This window comes from Mustela nigripes, chromosome 5 (genome assembly GCF_022355385.1).
Source record: "Mustela nigripes isolate SB6536 chromosome 5, MUSNIG.SB6536, whole genome shotgun sequence".
NCBI lineage: Eukaryota > Metazoa > Chordata > Mammalia > Carnivora > Mustelidae > Mustela > Mustela nigripes.
Genome location: NC_081561.1, coordinates 25403646 through 25419065, shown reverse-complemented (window position 1 = coordinate 25419065; position 15420 = coordinate 25403646). Strand labels below are relative to the sequence as shown.

Genomic DNA, 15420 nt, shown 5'->3' with positions numbered 1-15420 from the left:
GGAAGAGGGATAGCAAATGGACAGCCTGGAGTGGAGTGTGTTTCAAGGTGAATTCAAGGATACATATATTTTTTTTTACTCCAAGATGGGAAGTCATTCAGAATTTCTGAGCAGGAGAGTAACATGTTCAGATACAGGTATTGAAAGAGTTTTCTGGCTGCTATGTTAAAAATAAACTTGTAAGTGAAAGGGGTTGTACAAAGACAGAAGCAGGGAGGTAGGCTGGGAAGCTACTGCTACCTTGGAGTGGGGAGGGATATAAACATGACATAAAACCCTAAAGACATATAACTGAAAATCCACAAAGGAAAAGATAAATGGAACCAATGATGTAAAATTTTGGAATATTAAATGAAGAAAATAAAAACTAAAGTATAAGCTCAGAATAAAATATATCACCATCTGAAAGACACAGGACTGATTTTCCTAATACACAAAGGCCTCTTACAAAAAATAAGAAAAGTACCACCAAGCCAATAGAAAAATTGGCAAACAACTTAGGTAAGCATTTATAGAACACAAATAGACAACACGAAAAGGTGCTCAAGTTCAATAATAATTTTAATTAAAACAATAACAATTAAAAAATTGTTCAGATTACTAAAGATAAAAAGACTGGTCATATTTAGTATTGGAAAGTGTGCGAAAGTACAGGTATTCTTGGGTTGTATATTTTCTGAAGGCAAGACTTTAAAATTAGTATGTCCATACCTCTTGATCCAACAACTTAGCTTCTTGGAATTATTTACATAGAAATACTTACACAAGGGGTGCCTGGGTGGCTCAGTCATTTGAGCCACCAACTCTTGGTTTCCACTCAGGTCATGATCTCATGTTCGTGAGATCAGGCCCCACTTGGCTTCACACTCAGCAGGGAGTCTGTTTGAGATTCTCTGTCTTCCTCCCTCTCCTCCAGCTCTCAAGCTCTAAAATAAGTAAATAAATCTTTTAAAAAATACACAAATGTTAAAACATATACAAAGAAACATTGTTTACTTAAATTGGGGAAACCCAAATGTCCACATTTGGGAACTTAGATTTTTTTTATACCCCCAACCTTTTTAAAAACTAAAAGATGCCAAAGGCACATTGAATTTACAAAGTAAGTTATACTGGGGTGCCTGGGTGGCTCAGTCATTAAGCATCTGACTTCGGCTCAGGTCAGGTCATGATCCCAGGGTCCTCGATTGAGCCCTGCATCGGGCTCCCTGCTCTGCGGGAAGCCTCGTTCTCCCCCCTCCCACTCCGCCTGCTTGTGTTCCCTCTCTTGCTGTGTCTCTCTCTCTGTCAAATAAATAAATAAAATCTTTAAAAAAAGATAAGTTATAAAACAGTATATGGGGGGGGGGGTGCCTGGGTGGCTCAGTTGGTTAAGCATTGGCCTTCAGCTCACGTCATGATCCCAGGGTCCTGGAATCGAGTACCACATGAGCCTCACTTCTCCCCCTCCTTCTGCCTGCCTTTCTGCCTACTTGTGCTCTCTGTCTCTCTGCCAAATAAATAAATAAAATCTTTAAAAACAAAACAAAATAGTATATGATTATTTTTATAGAATAATTATCTTAAATGTGTTCTTAATTGGGGTAAACTTAGAGAACTTCATTTTATATATTTCTGTGAAAGTAAACTTTTTTTTTTTTTTTTAAGATTTTAAGTAATCTCCCTGCATCCAATGTGGGGCTCAAATTTACAACCCCGAGATCAAGAGTCACATGCTCTACAGACTGAACCATCCAGGTGCCCCTCTAAAATGTAACTTTTTACAAAAATCTGTTACTCGTAAACAGGAAAGACACTTGTTTTAAAACCTCATCTATTCTTCACAACCCACAAACAATTTCCCTGTTTGGGAAATGTCATCAGTATCCCTTTCTCTCTGAAATTCTTTGCCTGACAGGTCATTTTGTAAAAGGATATAACACTTTAAGATGAAAATCAGATTGAACTTCACTATGCTTCGTAGGGTAAATATAAGTGATCAAATAAACTTGGGTGGGGTGTGCCTGGGTGGCTCAGTCGGTTAAGCGTCCAACTCTTGATTTTGGCTCAGGTCATGATCTAGGGTCCCAAGATCGAACCCCTCATCAGGCTCTGCGTTCAGGAGGAAGACTGCTTCTCTCTCTCTCTCTCTCTCTCTCTCTTCCTCTGCCCCTCCCCCAGCTTGCATGTTCTTTAAAATAAATAAATAAACCTAAAAAAATTAAAAAATAAACCTGGAAGGGTCATTTAAGAAATGTAGAAATGAGTAACATCCAAGTAAACCAGCTTTACAGAACTGTCCTCTCCGGGAGAGAAATTTAAAAACAGCATAACTTCTGCTCTTCTTTCTATTAGAAATACATGATGGAAAGCCAGCCCCTTCCCTTGACTGTGGCATAACACGTCCTCATCGCTGGCTGAGCAAGTGAAAAATGCAGACAACCCTCAACTGGTCCCTGCCGCCCCCTTCAGTGCAGTGAACTGACCGGTATGTCTCTCCCTCCTTACCTAATGTCTTGCATCAAAGTCTCTCACCAGTTTCCAAACACAAACCCTGCTCCAGGTCCTGAACTTCTTAAGGAATCCAGAATATTCTTCAGGGATGTCCCCAGCTCCAGGCAGCCATCAACTTCAGACAATCCACTTGCCAGAGCCTTGGAGCACCTGGCTGTGGAAACGTGAGTGGCTGCGCATCAGTCAGAATGAGGCTTCCTGGTAAAACCCTTGCTCTGGTCCTTGACTTGGTGACGTCCTTCCTCGTCCTTCCTCTACCTGGGTAGAGCCTCTCTGCCTTCACGATTGAGGCATAAGCAGGCAGCCTGGCTATGACACCCAGGGCCCTCCCTCTTCTTCTCTGTTTAGATCTTTCAAAGCTAACAAAAACAAACAAAAAACCACCCCACAAATAACATTGTTAAAAATAACAGCGTTCGATGGATGTATATTCTCACTTGCTTTAATTATTAAAAAAAAAAAAAATGAGGGGTGCTTGGGTGGCTTGGTTGGTTAAGCATCTGCTTTTGGCCCAGGTCATGATCCCAGAGTCCTGGGATCAAGCCCCATGTCAGGCTCCCTGCTCAGCAGGGGTCTGCTTCTTCCTTTCTCTCTCCCTCTGCCTTTCCTCCTGATTGTGCTCTAATAAATAAGTAAAACCTTAAAAAATAAAATTCAAAAAGAGAAAAACGAATGAACTAAGCACTCAAGAAATTAGAAAAAGGATGAGAAGGAAATCCCCAAGGGAAAGGTTAGAAAATAAATAGGGATAAAAGAATAAGCAAATGAATTAGAACACAGAAAAGGTGACATTAAGAAATCCAAGAATGAAACATTTATAAACAAGCCTGTTAAAAACCACAAACCTGTAAGAACCGTGGTGGTAGCCGCAGTCATGGCAAGGCAGGCATTTAGCAAGTTTCTTCCCCTCTTTGATGGAGTTTTAGTTGAAAGGAGTGCAGCTGAAACTCTACCAAAGGAGGTATTATGCTTCCAGAAAAATCTCAAGGAAAAGCGTTGCAAGCAACACTCGTAGCTGTTGGATCGGGCTCTAAAGGAAAGGGTAGAGAGATTCAACCAGTTAGTGTGAAAGTTGGAGATAAAATTCTTCACCCAGAATATGGAGGCACCAAAGCAGTTCTAGATGACAAGGATTATTTCTTATTTTGAGACTGTGACATCGGAAAGTATGTGGACTGGAATCATTGCTAAAATGGCACGAAGTGAAGCTGCCCATTCCAGTAAAGTGAAATCTTTCATCATGTGAATAATTTTCATGTCTCTCTTTTATAAAAAAAAAACTAATGGTATTCAAGCTAAAAAACCAAAAAAGGAAACATAAAAAACCCCACAAACCTATGGTAAATCCAGTTGAGAAAAAAAAAAATTTAAAAATTGTAAATGACAAATAGCAGATGAAGACGTCTGCTACCAAAAATTTAAAAAATCTCAACGAAATTGGTGGGGGAAAGAAACTTTAATTCCAAAATTCATTCAAGAAGTAACAAAATCGGGGCGCCTGGATGGCTCAGTGGGTTAAGCCGCTGCCTTCGGCTCGGGTCATGATCTCAGGGTCCTGGGATCGAGTCCCGCATTGGGCTCTCTGCTCAGCAGGGAGCCTGCTTCCCTATCTCTCTCTCTGGCTGCCTCTCCATCTACTTGTGATTTCTCTCTGTCAAATTAATAAATAAAATTAAAAAAAAAAAGAAGTAACAAAATCTATGGGGCACCTGGCGGGCTCAGTGGGTAGAGAGTCCAGTTCTCGATCTTGGGGCTGTGAGTTCAAGCCCCACCTTGGGTGTAGAGACTACTTAAAAATAAAATATTTTTTAAAAAGGCAGAAAACATAAAATAAACCAGTCCTAAAGGAAATAATTGAAAAGGCTACCAAAGAATCATCTCCAGAAAGCTTCAAGTAATTCTGTAGTATTTTAATTTTTAAAAAGTATTTATTTATGCATATGATGAATTCTAACTTTTCCATTGGAATATACAGGTAAATAGAAAGAAAAGGTGAGAATCACTCCCTCTTCATTACCTAAATACACTGTTGACATTTTATTACTTCCAACTTCCACTATTTTATTTTATTTTAAAGATTTTATTTATTTATTTGACAGAGGGAGATCACAAGTAGACAGAGAGAGGGTGGGGGGAAGCAGGCCCTCTGCCGAGCAGAGAGCCCGATGCGGGACTGGATCCCAGGACCCCGAGATCATGACCTGAGCCGAAGGCAGCGGCTTAACCCACTGAGCCACCCAGGCGCCCTCCACTATTTTAAATCTGTTATACATAGTTATTATATTCTAAAAATACTTTTATAGGCTGTTTAATATTTAAATGTATTAAAAACTTTTCATTTGTTATAAGCCTTTCATAAGGCTTACATTGACACATTGTTTGAGATAATAAATAGTACCCTACAAATGAGTTGGAACGTTTACACAAGATGGAACATGCTTGATGCTGGACACAACTGGTGTTCAACAAATGGCAGCCACGATTGTCAGAGTTTGCAAAGAACTTTCCTTTTGCTACATCATTTAATTAATTTATAATGGGTATTTCTATCTCACAACACACTTTCCTCTTTAGGAGGAATGGGTAAATCACATGCTTCCCAAAGAGGCCAAGCATGAATTCTTTTTATTTATTTATTTATTTAAATTAGTTAATTAATTTTAAAGATTTTATTTATTTATTTGACAGAGAGAGAGAGAGAGATCACAAGTAGGCAGAGTGGGAGAGGGGGAGCAGGGAGCCTGATGTGGGCCTCGATCCCAGGACCCTGAGATCATGACCTGAGCCGAAGGCAGAGGTTTAATCCACTGAGCCAACCAGTCACCCCAAGCATGACTTCTTTAAAAAAAAAAATTTATTTAGAGAAGGGGAGAGACAGAGAGCGCACATGGGCTAGCCAGGGGGTTGGGGTTGGGGGCAGAGGGAGCGGATGTTAAGCTGGCTCCACGCTCAGCACCTGACTCGAGGCTTGGCTCAATTTCATGACTTGAAATGGTATCAGCCTGATATTTCATGGTATTATGGCTGGATATCATAACCTGAGCCAAAATCAAGTCGGAAACTTGACCGACTGCGCCACCCAGGGGTCCCACCAGAAATATATTCTTGCTCCTGGGAGAGAATCCTCCTGCTTGGCTGATTTTGTTAAGAAGGCCAGTCCAGACAGACTGAGCAGGATTGAACATATATATGTTCCATATCTAAAGAGAGGTGTCCTGTGTCCCAACACTCAGAGACCCATGCAGGGGCAGGGTCCTCAGTGATACAAAGAAACAGCAGTGAACTCAGATTTGGGTGAGGGTCTTCATGTTAGGCATCTGGCCCACATGGCATAGAATTGAGGGTCAGTTAATACTCAGTGCTCCTACCTCCAGCCTTTCAACCTCCCGCTCCCTCCTTCCTTTTTTTTTTTTCCTTCCTCCCTTTCTTCCTTTAAATATTTTATTTGCTTTATTAGCTTGAGAGAAAGCAAGAACAAGAGAGAGAGCACAGAGGGAGCGGGAGCAGCAGATTCCCTACTGAGCAGAGAGCCCAATGTGGGGCCTAATCCCAGGATCCTTGACCTGGCCTGGGCTTAAATCACGGGGCCACCCAGGCGTCCCTCCACTCACATTTCTTTAAATCATGCTTACTCACTTAATGTTTTCACTACCTTTGCTTTGGCTTCCTGTTTGTAATTTGGTTTCCTGGCATTTCTGGCCTTTCTCCTTCCCTCTGTTTATCCCAGACCCTCCCGTATTTGTAGCCTTTTCTTCTCACCTCTCTCCAGTCTCCCATTTGGGCCTCATCCCACAGCCTTCCCACAGCTGCTCCTGTCACCGAATGCTTCAAATCTCAAAGCTTCTCTTTCTGAGCTACACCCCTGCTTTCCGCCCCAGGCCTTTTCACTCTGACACTAATGTCCAACCCTGTCACGGGTGTTGTGTCTTCATCTCACCCAAAGAACTAGTCTTCATGGGTTTGGCTTGAAGCTATTACAGCTGACTTTCAATAATTACCTATACATTCTGTCTAAGGAAAAATTTAAAGTGGCTTTCCTCTACCTTTGCGTGCACAAGTGCACACTTTTATTTTTTTAATCTAAATCTTCAAGCTGTTGTTAGAAAGCCCTTTCTTCACAGAAAATCTTATTGGGGGGCGGTGTATAAAATTAAGGTGGAACTCTTGGTGGCAAGTTGGCCTGGAACCCACAAACACCTGAGAAGCCCTTAGAGCACGGGAGGGCTCACACAGGTAGGGGGAGGGAGGGGCGGGAGACCGCAGGAAGCTGTGTGGCAGTGGACTGGGTCTAAACACACAGTAGTGATAATCTGTCCCAGTCAACTGTTGCCTTGTGGGAATATGCCCTCTAGTGTTGCCTGCCACAACATGTATTTTTGAAAGAGAATCCAGAAAGTCAGATTTTATGTGAAATTGCCAGATTTTTAAAAAGTTGAGATAACTGGGGCACCCGGGTGGTACAGTCAGTTGGGTGTCTGATTCTTGATTTCGGCTCAAGTCATGATCTCAGGGTCATGAGGTCAAGCTCTGCACTGGGCTCTGCGCTCAGTGCAGAGTCTGCTTGAAATTCTCTCTCCCTCTCTAAATAAATACACCTTAAAAAAAAAAGAGCTTTAAAAAATTGAAATAATTTTACATATTATTGAAAAAAAATACCATGTGGGAAAAATACACATGATTTTTCCCAAATACAGCCCACTGGCCTGTTTGGCACCTCTGGTGGAAGATGTGAAAGGTCACACTGGAACGTGCGTCGTCCATCCTCTTGCCCCACTGAACTTTCCCATCTACACGAGTCGTTCATCCCAGATTACAGAGTGGGTTTTGTGCGCACAATGTTTTCAGTGTAGATAATTGATAGGCTGCTTTTTATCAAGCTGATCTAAAATTCAGGATTTTTAAAATGCAGATGAGATGTTAACTCTAAATTCACACCTCACGCAAGATCATTACTCTAACTCCCAAGAAAATAGGGGGAAGAAGGGAAGGGAGAGGAACACAGCCGTCTCCAAGACTGCTGCCATCTCTACGACTGCGGATACGTATCTCGTGGATCACTGAGGCTTCCTGAGCCACTGCTTCAGAGAAGGATGTTTAAGATGTGGAAGGATGTGCTTGTTTGATAAGCTGTCAGGCGATAACCTGTCTCAGCCTCTAGAAGTCTTTTCTAATGACCGTGAAAAGTGCAGTGGTGATCACAGAATTCCCCACGCCACTGTCATGGTGGTGTCCTCTGCTGGCTGTGCCTTTCTGGCCTTCTGCGGAATTGCTGGTCAGTACCGACAATCACTAGGGCTTCTCTCCAGCATGGACTCGCTGAAGTACAATGAGGTGTGAGCTCCGCCGGAAAGCTTTCCCGCAAACGTCACACTCATAGGGCTTCTCTCCAGTGTGGATTCTTCGGTGTCCCAGAAGATGTGAGCTGTAACTGAAAGCTTTCCCGCACACGTCGCACTCCTAAGGCCTCTCTCCGCTGTGGATGCGCAGGTGTCCCACCAGAGCCGAGCTGTGACTGAAGGCCTTCCCACACTTGTCACACTCGTAGGGTTTCTCCCCACTGTGGATTCTCTGGTGATAGAAGAGGCCCGAGCTTTGGCTGAAGCTTTTCCCACACTCACTGCACTGGTATGGCTTCTCTCCGGTATGGACTCTCTGATGCTGAATCAGATGTGAGCTCAGACAGAAAGCCTTCCCACAGTCACCACACTGGTACGGCTTCTCTCCTGTGTGGGTCCTTTGGTGTCGGACAAGGCCTGAGCTGTAGTGAAAAGCTTTCCCACACTCATTGCATTGGAACGGTTTTTCTCCAGTGTGGGTCCTCTGATGCTGAACAAGGTGTGAACTGTAATAAAAGGCTTTTCCACACTCATCACACTGATAGGGTTTTAACCGGTTATGTAGTCTCTGATGGTCAATAAGCTGTGAGCTCTGGATGTAAGTTTTGCCACACACGTTACATGAATAGGGTCTTTCTCCAGTGTGGATTCTTTTACGTCTAATGAGGCTTGAGTTTTGAGTGAATCTTCTCCCACATTCATCACACTTATATCTTCTCTCAGCTGAAGTGTTTCTCTGATATCTTTGTGTCCCTCCTTCATGTTCTTGGGTTTCTCCACATTCAGGGGCTTTTCCATTCATTTGGCCAGAAGACTTTTTGGGAGACTCCATATCTATAGTAAACTTCTGCTTTTGAATCAGTTCTTCTTTCTCAATTCCGATCACATCATCTGAAACAAAAACAATAGATTTCAAGTTACCAGTGAAATATACAGGAAATAAACTTAAACATGTACACTAGAAGCACACAGCTTAACTCTCCCAGCAAAACAGTCTGACAACATTTGAGGAAGAAAGTGGGAGACTGCAAAGGAAGAGAGGACTGGCAGTGTCTGGACTGGTAGGGCATGACATGAGCAGAGTGGAGACAAGTTTGGGAGGAGTCAGTCACCAACAGAAGAAAAGATCTGGGATGCGAGTAGGTTCTGAGGGAAGGGTAGAGAAGAGCAGAGAGAGATGAAGGAACAGGCCCGTGGGAGGAGCAGAAAGGAAGCCGTGGGGGCCAGTGCTGATGTGGAGCTGTGAAGCAGCTCTGTGTAGGTGCTCTGAGGCCTCAGGGAGAACCAAAAAATGAGGGGTTGGAGCACAGGAAAGTACCCTATTTGCAGGTATGCAGAACAAGTAGATCAGAGTCTAAAAACACGGAGCACAAAAGGATGTTATCACATAGGGACAAACAGAGACTGATTTGGCCCCAAAGATATTTGTACTCTACCAATAAAGGAGAATCTAGGAATCTGTGAAAACTGAAGCTACACTCTACCCCTGGGCTTTTAAATGGAGGGGGAGGGGATGGCAATGGGAGGAAAGACAAGTATGGAGACAGCTGAAGACCCAGGAGGCAGCTTACATCAGATCCAACCCCAGGCAGAGGCATGCGACAACTGCCAAAAGGATACTGTGGGAGGAGAGGGAAAGGAGCCGTGGCCAAGCAGCAGGAGGGAGCTCTCTGAGAGCTGAAGTCAACTGCCTCCTTCGTCTTCCGCTGTCTCTATACCTGTCTTTCCTCCCATTGCCAGGCCTCCCCCCACCGACCGAGTTAAAAGCACATCACTTTTCCCTGCATTACTCCTACGTGGTTACAAATAATGCCCTTCACCCTGGGTCCTAACATGGGATTACTTCAGGGAGAATATGCCTTGAGTGGGACAATCTCACCTTTTTTCAGAAACTGTTGACCATTGAGGAAGTGACCACATTGCCCACCCCGGAGGATGGGGGTGTTGGGACCCTGCTCAGGGGCACCTCTGTAGGAGACAGGCAGGGGAATCATGGCGACGTGCTTTTCTTGGGTCAGGATGGATGGGGGTCTGGGTCTGTTAGAAATCCTCCTTTGTATTCGTGACCATTTGCCCAGGAAGTCTCAATGGTCCAGAGTGTAGCTTCAGGCTTGACAGATTCCCAGACTCCCAGCCTCAACCCATGCAAGGCTCAGGTCATGATCTTGGGGTTGTGAGGCTGATGCCCATGTTGGCCACCCCCCTCGGTGCAGAGTCTGCTTGGGATTCTCTTTCTCCCTCTCTCTCTGCCCTTCCTCCTGCTCACATGCTCGAGTGTACTGTCCCTAAATAAATACAATCTTCAAAAAAGCAATGAAAGAACATCATCTTTCAGAGCCATTAGCAAATATAAAATGAACAGTAGGATGGGGCCCAAAACATCACTGCACATACAACAGGACTAAAATTCCTATCAGCACGAGAAAAAACTTTTGGATTATTATTTTAAAAATATCATAGCATAGAAACATAATTTCTGACAATGCACCTCTTTCCCATCTGTTTTGCACATGCTCTTAGGCCTACGTTGCTTTCCCCTCTCCAACTCACCTGGCTAATTTCTATTCTACTTTCGGGATTTAGCTCTCATGTTACTTCCTCAAAAAAGGCCTTCTCTGCCTGCCTTCTTCTTCCCCCATATACAAGCTGTTATGGTACATTTATTTGGTAAGCTCCATGAAAGCAAGGATCATGTCTGCCTTGTTCACCATACCCAGTGCCTTCCATGGTGCCTGGCACAGAGTAAGTACTCAATATTTACGTGACAATGACGAATGATTCTAAGGTCTCCAGGGGAGCCATATGACCCAAGTGTCAACACTAACCACAGTCTTGTTGGTGTTGAGGGTCCTGGATCTCCATGGGTTGAGGCTGAAGATATGTTGCTTCCTTCGCTGGATCCAGAGGTGCTGATGTCCCAGAAAGCAGTTCCTGTGCACAGGTCTGGGTTGAAACCTGAGAACAAGCAGGCTCATCTGTGCATCTGAAGGGCCCACAGTGTACATGATCCCGAGAGCCCATAAAGGATCGGCCTGGATGCCCACTCCAAACCATCCCCCCACTGAGCACAGGTCCCTTTCTACCTGTTGGCCTGGTTCATCCAATTCCTTCTCCAGATCTTCCAGCATAGCCACGGCCTCATCCCTGCTCTCCGGGTGATGCTCTTTCGGGCAAGATGGTGAGGAACTGCTCCAGCACCAGCAGGTCCAGCATCTGCTCCTTGCTGTGTATCTCAGGCCTTAACCACTCACAGCAGAACACCCAGAGTTGGCTCAAGGCCTCACGGGGTCCAGGAGTCTCCTTATAGCAGAACTGTTGGAAGCGCTGGCGGAATAACTCCTGGCTGTTTGGGCTGCTGCCCTGTGGGCCAGATCCCTGAACCTCGGCAGGACCTTCTTTTTTGTTTACTTTGAAGAGCCCCTCTGGCTCTTCATGAGCCCTAGGAAGGAACACTGCAGCCATTCCAGCTCCAATGGTCAGAGAGGACAAGAACAAGTGTTATCTTTCAGGGCACACTCCTAAGGTTATAGAAACCACAGTTAAAGACAGAAACACACACACATACACACAGGCTGATTAAATACTTGAACTCACTAAGTCTAATGCTTGTGTTTCAGAAGAGCAAGAAAGCTTCACCCAAATTTAAAGAAAATTTAAAAAATGTGCTTAAGGTCATTCAAGCCGTTTTCTAAGTAGAAGGAATGTCAAGAAAGAGCATTTTTCATAATGCCGAGAATATTGTTGGACCCCTGCTTTCCAAAAATAATAGCAAAACAATCCACTGATTAGGCTAAGGTGAATTAATTCTTATGAATGCTAGCTCTACCTTGAGAGTCTAAGTAGTATCTCCCAGGGAGGAAGGCAGAGTCAGGATATTTATGAGGTTTTGGAGTTTAAGGCAGATCTTTCAAAGCAGAATAAGGATTGGGGAAGGATCATGACACAATAGTTTAGAACTGATGGACACAAGGTGAAGGTTTTCAGCTGAGAGTTTCTGGATCCTACCCACTTAAATTTGGGAGTCTGATAGTCATTCAAGTGGATTTTTTGAGGGGTAATTTCTCGAAACAAATATTATTTGCAACTTGATCTTCTGGGGCAAGAATTTCCTAGAATACTAATGTCATGTTGATAAAGATAGTGGAATAATGTCATACCTGGTGTAGATAAATGAATAGCTAAGTCACCTTAACCTAGGTAGGTAGGAGGCTGTGTGGGTGTAGATGGTTTCAGTCTTCCATGTAATAGCAGACTTAAGCAGGGCCTCTCTGTTTAAACGTGCACCACCGCTTCGGCAGCACCGTGGGCTGCGGTGAAGGACAAGGGCTGTGGATTCCGGAAGACCCACGCTTGAATCTTGTGCTGTTCTCTTACGTGTCGTGACTTAATCTCTCTAAACTTCTATTTTCCCCCTCTGTAAAAATCTTACCTTTTAAAAAATGCATTACTTTGAAATAGTTTTGAATTAAAGGAAACTTCCCCAAACGGCGCAGAGAACTCCCTACACCGTTCACCCAGGTTCCGTTAGCAGTCACGTCTTACAGAACCGCAGCGTAGTAGCAAGACCGGGAAAGTAACTGGTTGGCTAAACCCTCCGGGTAGCGTTGCTCTGAGAGTGACTTCGGACAGCATTCGATCCCGGCCCCCCGCCCTCCCCACGGCAAGGCCTCCGAACAGGCTGCAGTTCTCGCCGTGACCCTGTCGTCTGCCTCAGTTTCCCCGCATAGAAGCCGGGGCCACGCACGGAGGCCCCGCTCGTGTCTTCTCTGCGCCTCGCCCCTGCGACCCACTCGGCATCCTTCAAACACACCTTCACTTCCCCGGCCCTGAGGATCAGAGGACGGGCTTCTGCGGAGGGCTGGCAGAAAGCCGGTTTTCGGAATCATTCCGAGCGAAGGACACGACTCGCAGCAGGTCCCGCCTTCCGAAGAACGAGACAGTACGGCGACTGCGCCAGCCCTGTCCCCTGTCCCCGCGCCGACGAGCGGGCACAGCGGCCCGCACTCGGAAGGTCTGGCTGTCGGTCCGCGCGCCGCAGGGGCCGGACTCCCGACTCCCGGGGAGGCCCGCGCACACGCCGCCCGGGCCAAGCCGGGAGGTGGGCCCAGGGCCGCGGGGCCGCGGCGCCGCGGTCCGCGAACGCGAGTGTTACCCGGGCCCGGCCCGGCCGCCGGCGGGGGAGCGCCCGCCAATCCCGCCCGGCCTGCGCCGCTTCCGGCGGAGACGAGGCCTCCCGGGGCGCCGGGGGCGCAGAGCCGTCGGTCCGCACGTGGAGGGGACCGGCGGTCGGGACGCGAGGGGCGGGGGCCGTCTGGGTGAAGACGGGGATCGGGCGCCGCAACCTCGCGCTCCCGGGAGCCTGCCTCCCCGGCCGCGACCCCCGCGCTCCGGCCGAGGACACACCTGCCCCGCGGGCAACCTGAGGTCCGCCGTGCGTCCGGTCTCGGCCTGGGAACCAGCAAGAAGCCCGGGGACCCGCTGGCGTCCGCACGCCGCCGCGAGCGACTCTGCTCTGTGGCGGGATTCTTGCCGCGCGGCCACGCTGGAGACCACTGCGTGAGCGAGAGCGACGTCATTTCTGGGTTTACTGTGTGTCCTGAATTCAAGACAAACTTGCGCGTGACCCTTATACCTGTGTACAGTAGAACTGCGCGCCCAGAGGGTGTAGTGTTGCTAGGAGCCGCTGGGTCCCAGTGTATGCGCCCCAAAGACGGTTCTGGCCTAGGCTTGCAGTGCATTGCTTCCCAGCTTCTGCTATGGAGTCGGGCAGACTTTCTACTGGAATTTCGAGTTATCCGATTTTTAGCGGAACTCGTCTGAAGTCATTTCCCCTACAAATCGGACAGACCTTCATAGACGTGTTCTGATCAATTAGGAAATACCGCATTGCTGTTATAACGATTAGTAACTTGATATTTTCATATGGACTACAGTAAAAATCAGTTAGTAACTGGATTTCTTATTTTAGGCAGTGAGCTCCTTGAGGTTATTCTCTTCATTTTTGTATTACTGAGCTACTGTGTCTTGTGCAAAGGGGTAATTAATTTGTTCCAGGTTTCAGTTTACCTCCTGCGTGAGTGCTGTGGAGAATGAAAGTTAACAGACACTCCAAAAAATTTAAGCAAATTGAAATCCCAGGTAAAGAACAGGGTACTGGAAAAGCTGAACAGCTGATGTGCAGGGGCTTATACATCTATTCGAAGTTTTTTAAGTTGGGTTAAGTGGGAAGCAGAGAACCACTGATGGGCTTTGCTAACTTACAGGACTAGCAGAGAAACTGCCTAAAAGGTAACAAATGAGTAAAACTTCAGTGTTGAGGAGGCACACATAGATGAGCTGTGACAATGCAGGTCACCCTTGTAAGAAGAGAGATGTATTGGAAAGCTGGTTGACTGAATTGAAGACTGATGGTAGAACAGTGGGGTTGGTGTTGAATGTTTTGCAGAGTTTGAGGTTTTTTTAAAAAAAGATTTTATTTGGGGTGCCTGGGTGGCTCAGTGGTTTAAAGCCTCTGCCTTCGGCTCAGGTCATGATCCCAGAGTCCTGGGATCGAGCCCCGCATCGGGCTCTCTGCTCAGCGGGGAGCCTGCTTCCTCCTCTCTCTCTTTGCCTACCACCCTGACTACTTGTGATTTCCATCTGTCAAATAGATGAATAAAAAATCTTAAAAAAAAAAAGATTTTACTTATCTGATGAGAGAGAGACAGCAAGAGGGGGAATCAAGCAGAGGGAGTGGGAGAGGAAGCAGCAGGCCTCCAGCTGAGCAGGGAGCCCAAATTGGGGCTCAATGCTGGGCCAGATCCCAGGACTCTGGGATCATGATCTGAGCCCAAGGCAGATGTTTATTTTATTTTATTTTTATTTATTTATTTTTTAAATATGTTATTTATTCATTGGACAGACAGAGATCACAAGTAGGCAGAGAAGCAGGCAGAGAGAGGAGGAAGCAGGCTCCCTGCTTAGCAGAGAGCCCGATGTAGGGCACGATCCCAGGACCCTGGGATCATAACCTGAGCTGAAGGCAGAGGCTTAACCCACTGAGCCATCCAGGTGCCCCCAAGGCAGATGTTTAACGACTGAGCCACTCAGGCACCCCTAGAGCTTGAGATTTGCGAGAATGAGCACCTGCTGTCGTGGGAAAGGAGCTCAGGTTAGAGGAAGGAAAGGCAGTATATCTCTGGCTTTCTTTTCCAGCTCCTCTAAATCCTGTGTGCTGTACTGAGCCACTTGCTCCAAGACAGATGTCCTTTAGCTGGATTTGATTGCTTTTCTTTGATTTTATTTTTTTCCTTTTAAATTCTGCTTTCTTACCTGGTACCCAGGCTGCCTTCATCAAAAGCAGAAGTATTATTTCTGGAATATCAGCATCTGGATGGCAGGGATCTGTCTTATCTTTCTTTGTATTATATGTTGAGTTGTATTAAATGCTTAGTAAATGTTTTTAGTTGCTTGGTTGGTATTAAAGCCTGAAAAATTTAAGGACTTTGTGGAGGGAAAATCTCTATAGCTTTACAATAGCATTACCCAAACCCAAGATTTTATTTTGCGGTGTTAGAATGTATCTTGTCTGTAAGGGGTGTATACGACAATT

General features: G+C 45.8%; 1 protein-coding gene and 1 pseudogene across 1 annotated transcript; one reads left to right on the top strand and one right to left on the bottom strand.

Annotated features, from left to right (window-relative positions):
- Positions 1-3367: 3367 nt before the first annotated feature.
- LOC132018549 (10 kDa heat shock protein, mitochondrial-like) lies at positions 3368-3684 on the top strand (annotated as a pseudogene).
- Positions 3685-7200: 3516 nt separating this feature from the next.
- Positions 7201-8713, bottom strand: LOC132017712 (zinc finger protein 3-like). The gene has a single exon (XM_059399680.1). It carries the CDS (start codon positions 8659-8661, stop codon positions 7951-7953), a length of 711 nt encoding a protein of 236 aa, XP_059255663.1. The 5' UTR covers positions 8662-8713; the 3' UTR covers positions 7201-7950.
- Positions 8714-15420: the final 6707 nt, after the last annotated feature.